General features: G+C 41.8%; 1 protein-coding gene across 4 annotated transcripts in view; it reads left to right on the top strand.

Moving 5' to 3' along the window:
- Positions 1 to 7,172: 7,172 nt before the first annotated feature.
- Positions 7,173 to 12,032, top strand: part of RAP1GDS1 (Rap1 GTPase-GDP dissociation stimulator 1) — a 90,556-nt gene continuing 85,696 nt past the window's right edge. For all 4 annotated transcript variants that reach the window (XM_084204058.1, XM_084204060.1, XM_084204059.1 and 1 more), the window contains exon 1: positions 7,173 to 7,410. In XM_084204058.1, the coding sequence (XP_084060184.1) occupies positions 7,407 to 7,410 (4 nt within the window). In that variant the 5' untranslated portion in view covers positions 7,173 to 7,406. The remainder of the gene's footprint in view (positions 7,411 to 12,032) is intronic.

Below are 12,032 nucleotides of genomic sequence, written 5' to 3'. Positions count from 1 at the left end.
GAAATGCAACAGTTTATTCTTAATGCTATAATGGTTGTGGGTTTATCAGTAATATTGTCGATACGTAGATTTCAACATGAAAAAACAAATTCAAAATTTGTGATCTGAGGCACTTGCCCCACCCTTCATGGAGACCAGCATCTTCATTGCCTAATGCAGCACTTTTCAGCTATAGCTCCATCATGCACACTTTACACACAGACACGTCCCTTGCCTTTGCTGATACACATTCATCCCTTTCGCAGCATAATGCGCTTTCCCACCCCAACTGCTTCAGCTGTTTGGTCTAAGGAAATCTAAAAAAAAAAACTTGAGAGCAAACAGCTCAGACCAGAACTCAAAATCTATCTGAAAATTCAGTCTTCTCAGATTTGCCCAACTGCACAATTTCAGCTAGAGATATGACAGATGTGATTGCAGGCTATGTTTCTTGCAGTATCTCATATACATTATGAATTTTTTTGAGAGCTTTCCCAGGAACAATGACAACTCAAAAAGTTACTTCAATCACCAGGTTGTACCCAGTTGCCTGGTGGTAAAGGGGGCTCTACCTCCAAGACCCAGAATAAACAAGATGTAACTAATTATTTACATTCTGGAATTCAGTCGGAGACATGATTTGCAGCAGCTTAAGGCACAGAAAGACAAAAACAAGCCCACAAAACCCAGAAAGGATGAAGGCATGCAGCTGCAGCAAAATGCTGTCTTCAACAGGAATGTGAAGACTAACTTCTTTGGGAAAATTACTAATTCTGTAGCATAGAAAAATGTAAGCCTAAGGATTTTGTCTGTGGTATTCAAAGTTATTATTTCAGGCTCCCACAAATGCAAAAAACCCTTTTTTTTCCCCTTCATATGCAATTCATACTTTTAAGATATCCCAGAAATAACTATATATGAACACACATTTGTGTGTATGTAGATAGACATATACATTAAATATTTGTGAAGATAGGTAGATAGATGCATATATTGAAAGTTAGTTTTATGAAACTCGATGAAATTTATAGCCAGGGTTACAGTTAAGGAACCATTGAACATACAGGGTCCTTCACATATAAACATACTAAACAATTTTTGCTACCTTAAGATCCAGCCTGAAGTCCTATTCTAAGGAACCAAAAAAAAAAAAATAAACTACAGAATTTATATTTCATTTGCCTCAACAGAAGACAGGCTTTAAAAGGACACAGTCCAGGCAGAAAAAGATTGGTAGTATTAATCTGGAGAAAGGAAAATCCAGATTAACACTACCAATAATGTTGTGGGCAATAACAAGGCAAGTCACTGCCTCAGAGTTGCAAATTCCTCTGAAGGGACTCATCTGACAAATACACTATTCACTTCCTAACTTCAATCAGAATTAAATCAGTCATCACATGGGGCAAAATTATTTCCTGACAGGGACAAAGCAAATGGAGCCAAAATAAAGAAAGAGCACCAAGGAAGCCCAAGCTCACTGAATTGCAGCACTGAAAAACAGCAGAAAGATTTAAATTAAAAAGGCTATTAAAAAAAAAAAATCTCTGTAAGGCTTTATTTAAATTCTGAAAGCTTTGTGATGTTATTAAAGCACTGCAGTATTTTGTCTGGCACTGAGGGACAGTGGGATTTTTCTTGGACTTTTGGGGGTTTTGGCTTTTTCATTCTAGCAAAATACAGGCAGTTAAAAACAGATCACTTGTTACCCATCAATTGTTTAATGGGCATGCTCATGACCACATAATCACAGATCAAAGTAACTTGCCTATACCACCCAGGAAGTATAAAAGTGGTATTTCAAACCAGATTTTTGTAACTCCACTTTAAAATGTGATTTTCCTTGTATTGCAATCTTATGGTTTAGGCCTCACTAAGTGTTGAGCACAGTGGCATTATCTGACTACAGCTTTGCTATTTTAATTATTATTGCTCAGGTAGAATTCAAATTATTTCCATTGGTATTATTATGTCTAAAGTAGCTTTGACAAATTAGAAGTTACTTACAGAGCTTACTTTTAATTGCCTTAAATTAGAGAAATTAATGGAAGCAGAGAAACAAATAGGGCATAATTACACAAATGGAGGAGTATTATTTGTACTGTACTAAATAATATTTAAGTATAAAATGCCTCATACTACTAAAATAAAACACAGCATAGCAAACTCTGCTGCAGACGTAATTCCTTCACTGGGTTAAGCCTAAAAACATTTATCTGCACATCCAGAAGTACTAAGGGTATGCAATTAAAAATAAAAAGCACTGTATAATTGCTTTGTACACCTCACAACCCCCAAACAAGCCTTTACACAAGAATATGATTGTGTATTAGCACTTATTCATTAAGAGCACTGTGAATCAATAAAAGGGATTTTTACAATGTACACTTCTGATTTAATAAGGAAAAATATTAAAATTAGGAAATGATACTCAGCCCATATGGGGAAGAATATACTTACAGAAAAGTTGGAGATACCTGCAGACAAACTTGATTTTTGGTGACTATTTTAATCCCTCTCATTTTATGGTATTTAAATTTGCTGAGGGAAGTTGAGCTCTCACCAACCTTGAGGGGGAATATAAACTCTCCAGAACTCTCCTTCATCCTTTTCAACTTTTTGTCTCACAGCTGTTGTGAATAACTTCCATAAGCACAATGCCAGCAGACCACACTGGGCCACCAATTTTACCTGGACATTTCATAATCAGTCTGACTTGACTCACCTGAACCTCAGTGGGATTCAGTCAGATCCAGCTATGTGCCATCACTCACCTACCCAAGGCAGCTGCACAGTTGGATGATAGTTAGGTAAGATTTACAGAAAGAACTCAGCTAGCAAGTCACTTCCATAGTGAAAGGAAAGCCAAAGGCAAATACTGGCAATGCCCCTACCAATCTCACCTGGAAGCAAAGTCCTTCCCAAGCCCAGATCTTATGATTAGGTCATTGGAAGAGATTTCAAACTGACAAAATAATCTTAGAACAATTTTCCCCTCCAGTTGCTCTCCTAGCTCTTCCTGAGGTTTGTAGAAAAGGCCATAACAAATACAAAACCCTAACCAGATAAGAAAACACAACTGTCCAGTTCAATTTGAGAGCATGGAGGAAGAAAGTCCTTTTTGACTATGCAGGAAATTTCTTTCAGCTCTAAAGCATGAATCAAACCTACACCTACTATAACTTCACAAGTTATGAATGGCATCATGCCATTTTTACTGTCCCCAATATGCATGGAAACAAAGTAATTGAAAAAAAAAGCCCCAAATTTTTAGGCCAGAAAGGGTTACTGCAATCTTGCAGCATAACACACAATGCATACAAACTCACACACAGATTTTTTTTTTTCTTCAGACAGATTTAAGCATTGATTTTTGAAAGTTTGGGATTAAAAAAACCAATTCATTTCTCAGATTTCATTTTCCAAGTTCTTGCATTCAAATTGTACTCAGAGATAGAAAAGGTACCTACCACAGCTTCTGGTGCAGTTGAGACAGCCACAACACACAGAGTATCACCATACAACTTCAGAAAGCTTCAACCCATAGAGAGCAACACCAAACCACCACAGACGGCTGCAAGCAGCTGCCCTTCTTGTTCTTTAGCCCAGCCTTTTATATTCTTCATCTTATATGCTTTACACCTGTGTGCCTCTGTTCCCTTTGGTGATGGGTCAGTGCCCCTGGGCACTCCATGGCTCGTTGCTGTCAGTGCTGCTCACCTGCTGCTCACAGCTGCAGCCCATTGGGGATGAGGCTGGCCACAGCCCCACCCCAGTTACCGCCTACTGTGCACCTACAGGTACCTTTTTCAAATTTCAACTTACTAGAAAGGCTTTAGCATGAATACTTACACAGTAGATATGGGAACAAGTTATCACAGAAAAAGTTAAGGTTTTCACTTCTCAATCAAAAACTGCTCTTATCCATGGACCATGTGAGGCAGCTTACCTTCAGGGAGAAGGTTGCCAGCCACTTGCCAGTCATCCTTTGGGGGTACTCTTCCCTCTGCACACTTTTATTGTCTCGCCATTCACATACCACAGGAAGCTCTCATGAAGTAGTTTGTCCTGTTTTCCATATGCAAGCTCACAGTTAGCCCTGCAACATTTTGACCTCTAGTTTTACAAAAATTGAGATTTCTCAGGGTGCAGGATTCAAAAGGTTGCCTGTGTCTCTAACAGGGGTAAAGGGCGACCCACACTTGTGCTTTCTTTGCCCTTCATTGCTGTACAAGCTGTGAGAGCCCATTCCCATCAGATGAAGGGACTTCCACTAAATTACAGTAGCATAACTATTTCCTTATGTATTTGAGTATCCCAGCATGCTCCTGTTGCTAATGTATCCTTCTGGCATCCATACAGAGGCAATTTAAAATATATTCTTTACATGCACCCTTGTGCCAAGTTAAATGGTATAACATATGCAAGAAGATTTTCAAGGAGATGTGCTGAGAATTTGAAATTGATGCAAGATCTGAGAAAGAACATTTATGAAGTGGTAAGCACTGGAAGGTCACTTGGTCAAAGAAAATTTTCCATTTCCTTGCAGGACGTCAGACACAGTCAATGTTTGGGAGTGCAGAGAAAGCACTTACTAATAACTTCCTAATTTCTGTAGTCTACAACTCAATTTTCACAGCTGCGTTAGAAGTACAGAAAGAAAAGCAGTGATAAGCTGTTCTAAAGGATATTTTTATGAACAAATTTTTCAGTCTTTTCCCCCACTGCTGAAATTAAACAGCTTCTGAAATCCACAGAATACATTTGTACAGGTTCCTTCTCAATTTCTACTGCAAAACTCACCAGTAACACATTACATTGTTTCTAGTTGCCTGTTTTTCTCAAAAACATGAGTTTTAACTAATTTTTTCCTTCATGAATACATCAGGAGCATCTTAATTTCATGTTTTTTTATGAGATATTCTCACAGGTATCACTGGACCACACTTTGCAGGTGCTGATCACTTTAAAAAAAGCACACTGATTTTGTGTATTGTCTTCTATGCATTGGTTATCTAAGCCTAAGGGCCCAAAACTCTTCTATATAGTCTTTTGGGGATGGACATTCCTCTCCCTTTTGAACTATTCCATCTGTAACCATACACACACAATCTTGCATTCAACTGTAAGAATGGCAGGATTTGGAGGGTTTTTTTTAAGAACACCCCTTTTTTCCTGTTGTAATCTTGTACCTAATTAAGGGATTGACAAAAACCGAGTCATCAGCTTGTTTGGAGCTTTCTCTTTCTGTTCTAGAATTAATAAGTATTCAGTCAAAAGAACAAAAGGTCTCTCTAGTTTTGCATGGTTCTTTTCGAGCCACTGAAACTAATTAAAATCAAAGACATTTTATAGTCTCTTTCTGGCAGTTTTTGAAAGCAGAATTCTTTAGAAGTCACTGCCCTCAAAATCCTTTCTTGAAGCAGGCAATGGTGCTACCTTTCTGGGTCTTGCAAAGGTATACGTGTGCATTTCAGGTAGGGCATATAAGTGAACTAGAGAAACCTGAGCATTTTAGTGTTTCTCCAATTTAGCCTACATGCGATTTATCCCACATGAAATAATATGTGGAATATGTCTTCAATGACCCCTCAAAGACAGATCATTAAGAAGAGAATTTCACTGCCTTTTCCCCCAGACAAGTAGAGGAGACATTTGGGACACAGTTATAAAGCCAAAGCAAAATTTATTGCTGAGTGAAAGAAATAAGGAGGTAAAAACATAGGACAAAGATGAATTTCAAACAGGGTTTGAAAATAGTGGAAAGCAGAGAAAAAAAAATACCGCTTTTCACCACTTGGACTCATTTAAGAAACCTGTGGTTTTTTAAAGTAGTGAATTAGATAAACCCTGCAGTTAAAAACCCAGCATGTTCTGGTTTGAATTTCCTTCAGTCTCAGTGTAATAAAAACAGTAACAAAACCGGTTGTGCTGTCTAGCATTATAAAAGATACTAATTTTCAGCATCAGTTGATCATAAATTTACGTATCTTCAGCATTAAGTTCCACACACTGGGACAGTGGTTAACCCTGCTGAAGTCAACTACAAAATTCCGCTATGTCCTAAGGAAAGAGGTGGTGAATCATAGGGCTGCAGCAAAGTAAATGGATAAACCCCAACATGTTCAGTCTGGACTCTGCAGAAGGACTGATGAATTATTCTTTGCTTGTCACATCACACTGCCCTTTTACAGGCATGAAAGCTCCTGGGATGTGTTCCAGAGAGGAAATCCCTGGCAGCTGCTGACTGCTGGTGAGAGGGACTACTGGTGTCACTTGTGAAGCCACTGTGGGGGATGATTCAACTAAAACTTTTTTTTTGCATCACTCATCAGAATTGTCCCTGGCCTATCCATTTCTGCACAGCAAGCAAACCCTATTATCACACTCTGTGGTCCTACTCTATTTAACCATACTTTAGGATTTACTCAGGTAAAACCTGAATAACGAATACATAACCATGAGGAGATTTGGAAAATGCCACAAAAGCTACTCAATTCAACATCTCCTTCCCCCTCAAATGTTTCCCACTGAAAATGCTACAAGAACTGCAACAGCAAACAGTTCCTTATTGTTCCTTATTTACAGATACTGAACTCGAGGGCAAAAAGAAATCGGGACCGCTGAACACAGACATTCATTTTCTTGTTAAAAATGCCTTCCACGCAGATCTACCTCGTGCCTTTCAGTTTGGGGCGTAAAACCTGTCATGTTGGTTCAGCAAAACCTGCAGCACTTGGACATCACCTGCAGCTTCCTCTATTGATCCTTTTCCTCACACAAACCACCTCAAAAAAAAAAAAAACCCTTATCCATCCAGCGCAATCCCCCTCCTTCTTGAAAAACGCTCCTCCTTTGAGTCCATACCATTAAATCTGAACTTTAAAGCGGCGAGCGCCGTGTTTAAACCACCGCACGTTCCTCGCGGACCGAGGGGCTGCGCACAGTGACGGTGCTGCGTGCCGCTGCGGGGATGTGCTGGGCGCACCACGCCGCGCCCGCTCTCCCTCCGTGCCCGGCAGCCGCCCCCGGGACCCGGCGGGCAGCCCCACCCCAGCCCCTGTAACAAAGGAGGCCCGAGGGGCGGCAGCCGCCGCTGGGAGCGGACCCGCCCCGCCGCCGCCTCCTCCCCAGCCGGGGGCGCTGCCGCCGGCCCCGCGCCGCCTCCTCTCTCCCTGCGCGGCTCCCGCCCTTCCCCGGCGGCGGCGGCAGCGGCGGCTCGGTGCGGCCGGGCTGTCGGGCGGGGTGTCTCCCGGCCGTGCCCGGATGTGCTGCCCTGACTCATAGCCCGCCGCACGCAGGCTCCGCGCCGCGCCTCGCTCCGCGCACACGCCTCCCGCGCCTCCCTCCGCGCCGGCGGAGAGGCGGCGGCTGCAGGAGCGGCAGCAGCAGCAGCAGCAGGAGGCGGAGGAGGCCGCGGCGGCACCATGGGTAAGTCGCCCCAGCCCCGCGCTGTGCAGCCCCTGCCGCCGCCCCTCTGCCCCCGGAGGCCGCCGCCCTCTCGTCTCCGGCGGGCGGGAAGAGGTGGCCGGTGCAACTTTCCCATCGGCCGCCTCCCTCGCGGCGCCGGGGAGGAAGCCCGGGGCTCTGCCGAGCCCTCCCGGTTCCCCCGGCGCTGCCGCGGCCGCTGCCCGGCCCCTGCGGCGCAAAGTTTCCGCGGCTGCCGCTGCGCTGCCGCCGCCCGCCGGCTGCGCCCAGCCCGGGGAGCTCCCGCACGGCACTCGCGGAGCCGGGGCTGCGTTCGGGGTTAGGGGAAAGATCAACTCCTCGGGTGCCAAGGGGGGCTCAGAGCAAGGAGTTATGTAAGGCACCCCCAGGACGCTTTCCCAGTTACTGTTTGCGTAATGGAGATAAGTTGGGGTAGTATGCTTAGATTGTTTTATAATCTCTGCTCATTGTTTGAGGAAGACAAGGGTCCTCGTATTTCTCCGTCTTTTAGAGCGTTAATCGTGCCTAGACATGCAGCCATGTTACCTCTCCCTTTTTTGTCTTAAGATTATAAATTAAGTAGTTTCATGCTGATTGACACTTTTATGGAGTGTCCAACAAATGCCACACGAGACCAGGAAGCATGGTATTTGGGTTTTCGTAACAGAGCTGCTGGTGAATTTCTCTTGCCTTCTCCACCTCATCCTCTTGCACAAAGCTGCAGCTCTCCCGGTATGAAACAGCCACCATAAAACACATTTTCCAGAAATCTGGCTGTAATGTAGATCCTAGGGATGGGTAGGAGGTGCCCACGTTGAGCTGCCAAAGACCCAGCCAGTCTGCCAAACGTGATGGTGGGATCAAGGTTGCAGGTCCAGAGGGTGAGGAACTATGGTTCACAAACAGGCTAAGGAGGTGGCAGCTCCTGAACTCGGCTCGGGGATTCGACATCAGCACTTCCTGTGGCCTTAGGTATATCAGTAGTTTCTTGGCAGATCACATGCATCTTTCACTTTTAACTAGAAGTTTCCATGGAAGGAAGCTGTTGCTGTGTCTCAGTATTTCTGGTTGCGAAATGAGGTTAAATACTTATTTAACTCCTGTAAAGCAGTAGAAAACCTTTGGAGAATTGCTCAAACTAGAAGCTGCCAGGGTCAGACGTGAGGAATAACTGTCAGATTTCATCAGAGTTAGGTTAAACTCTAACAATGTAGTGAAGATCTCTTTTTCATGAGGGTTGAAAAGGCAAAACACCAAAATTTAGTTTGCCTATGCTTTCGGTCTCCGTTCACAAAATAAGACTATTAGTCTCATCATTCTGGTCAAAGTCTAGCTATTTTGGCTTCCAGAAATAGTAACTTCAGGGCACCAGCAAAAACCTGCTCAGAAAAGCTGGTGCAGAATGAGCACATCACTCCTTTTTGGAGGAAACTACATTTCAGTTGCATGCACGTTTGTAAACAGCTTGAGAATCTGCTACTAAATCTTGCTGCAAAAGTAAGAGTAGTTATAATTATTTTCAGGAAGACTGAAATAACTTGCCTGTAGACTCTGTCAGCACCTCTGTCAGCACTGCCCAGAGAGATTGCTTGTGAAAACACCAAGAAAGGGTTTTTTGGGGCTTTTTCTATTCTTCACCTATTAGGGTCTGATTCCACTGTCTCTATAATCAAAGCAAACTGTAAGTAGCCTCTGCAGCAGTTCTTGTGAGCAGCAAAGACTGAAATCAGTTTCACCTTGGCTGACAATTGTAGTGACTTTAAATGTCTAAGATCTATGTTTAAACTTACACAGTCAATGCAGTAGATTCCCTCCTTCAGGTTATAACTTTCTTTTTGGAAGCATAAAAGCTGAAAATCCTTAGAATTAAATCAAGGATGAATTTGTTCTTCCAATGGCTTTTATATGTTTCCAGAAATCATGTCAAGAAACAAGTGTTTGTGGCAAAGAGCACAGTGATATCTTACATTTAAACATGTAGTCTTTTCAGTAGGTTGCAGGTTGGCATAGTGTTAACAGGTTTCTGCACTAAAGATATAACACGGAAGCCTGAGCAGATATATTCTAAGTCAAATCAAAAGATTTCTGTAGTTAAAAATATTTGTTATGGATACATGGATCTGCCTTTTCTTTACTGTAGAGAAATAAGTCTTCTGCTACACTGTTTCCATGTGTGTGTTCCTCTGAAGACATTGCCATGGCAGTTGTTTCCTCCTTGGAGGTTGCTCTTTCCTCTCAGTAACCCGGGTTCTTTCCAAAATTGTAACTTCTGTTGCTTGCATTTATAGTTTGTAAAGCTGTATCTGAGTAGAGTTTGAACACTATTCAACTTCTGACTTTGAGCGGTAGGAGGCCTTAATTAGAGCTGGCAGTAGAGAACTTAAAATACTTTAAGTGACATGTGCACCACCACTACTTCATTTCTGTTGTTACAGAAACACAAGGCTTTCACTTTTCAGTTACTAATGTAATGCTGCACTTCACCATGAATGGTCCCTTTCCTCAGTCAATTCTTGTTTTTAACTTCGAAAAACACAACTGGTAAACTTGTACAATCACACTGTATCCAAGAAAATCTTTCCATTTTAGAGCAGTGACCTATGGTGGCTATTGTAAGCAGGCTGCAATTATTCCTTGGATGTAAATTAATGAAATAAAAATTAGGAACTCTGTTACAATTTAAGCACCGAGCAGTAATCCATTGAGCCCAGAAGACTGAAAAACACCACGTATGAGAGTTTGTATGCAGAATACAAGTACAGGATACGGTTGTTTCATGTCACTTATCACTTTGTGTCAGTTACAGTCTGTAATAGTGAAAGCTCATTAAAATATTCTTCCATTTTGAGAGCCCTGGTCTTGTTAACAGGAAATGGAAAGCAGCCTGTGCTCAGACATAGGTGTTCACTTGGGCAACAAACTGCATAAGCAGCCTGCTAGGCTCACTTTACAATAGCTAGCATTAAAGTCTCAGTGACAAAATATGTAAGATTCCCAGTCTGTAATGCAGATGGCTTTGTTTTAGTACTGTCCACTTAGTTATCAGAACAAAGATTTATATTACTGCTCTCCTCCCAGATACACTCAATTTTCCCTCCCACTTGCCCTGAAGAATTAGCTCGTGCAACCAGCCTTGTGGTTGTGAAGCACTACATTGAAACTGAGCCACAGAGCTGGGTGTCACAAACCATTGCCTATCTTCAGGATGATGGTTCATGAAATAGAAGAGGCAGGAGGATGTAAAGCTTCAGGAGTGGCTGTGTCCAGTATTGGTGTTGGGAAGATAGAGTAGACCAACCTGCTTTTGATCAAAAAAATGTAATCAGTACCTTCAGATGAGACAAATGAAAAATAATGGGAAAAAGTCTTCCATCTTGGGCTCCTTTGCTAGTTTTCTTTCATGACATACAAATCTGACAAGAGTTATGTCAATTGCACAAAAAGATAATTTGTAATTCTTTTAAAGTTTTTCCTAAAATAATGAGAGTTCTAACACCAGCCACCAGTTTAAGTCAGTATAAAGGGTTGTTAGCATTTTTGAAAAAAATGAGGCTGCTTTTGCTTAAAGTCTTCTCTTTAAAACATAAACAGAGAAGAAGCTGCTTTTAGACTGCATCTCTTGCTTCAGTAATGTTCCTTGAAGTGTGCTTTTAAAGCAGCCGGAAAGGTTAGGTTACTTCTGACTGACCTTCCTCAATGAATAACTGTTCCTGTGATCGGACCAGTATTTGTGTTCTTCTATTACTTTGTGAGATTGAAACCAACCAATTTTGTCTTTAGCTTTAGGTTAAAGGCTTCATTCACAAGTATGTTTCCTGAGAACAGAAGATTCAGAGTTAGTTTCAGAAGCCTGTGAGGAACGTCTGGCTTTCTGTAGCATCAAACTGAAAGAGGAAAGGGCAGAAGAACAGCTGAAACCTGGAGGAAACAAAAGCCGTAATAATGGAAATGAGAAAGCTACCAAGACAAGAATAGAAGAGAACAGAAATCCCTTAAGGGAAATGCATGAAGGGAGAGAAATACTAGAACTAAAGATGGATGAATAGAGCAACACAGGACAGAAATAGGAGGAAGAAGGAAGGAGGTCTGCTCTATGTCCTTCCCCACAATATAAAGACAATAGCTAGGATAATGTAAATAAAATCAGATAATTATTACTTTCTTTTTTTTTTTTTTAATAGTACCAGTTGTATACTGCTGACAGTGCTTGAGAAGAGTCATTATAGTTTTCCATCATTCTCAAGTAAAGCTGAATTATTTCTGGAAGTTCTCAGAATTTAGTTATATATAAATATGTAAACCAAAAAGAAGATATCAGCATAAACAAGTATTTTTTCAAAAGAAAGGGAAAATAATGTCATTACTGTTTGACAGGAGAGAAGGCTATGGAGATTGTTCTGTGGCATCTGTCAAGGAGGTTGGTTGTTATCCATTCTTAACTCTGTCACAGGATGAAGTTTATGTTTTAGGATAACAAAGGGACATTAGATGGTGACCTAGTTACTTATGTAAGAGAAAACCCACTTTTCACTGCTGACTGGTCCACCTGGGTCTTTTCGCATGCTGTGCTCAAGAAAATGAGAATTCCTGCTGTCTTCATACTGTTGAAGGCATTAAGTTTTAGA

The sequence above is a fragment of the Fringilla coelebs genome (genome assembly GCF_963513975.1).
Source record: "Fringilla coelebs genome assembly, chromosome: 4".
Taxonomy (NCBI): domain Eukaryota; kingdom Metazoa; phylum Chordata; class Aves; order Passeriformes; family Fringillidae; genus Fringilla; species Fringilla coelebs.
Note: the sequence above shows the minus strand (reverse complement) of the source record. Positions and strands in the feature narration are given on the sequence as shown.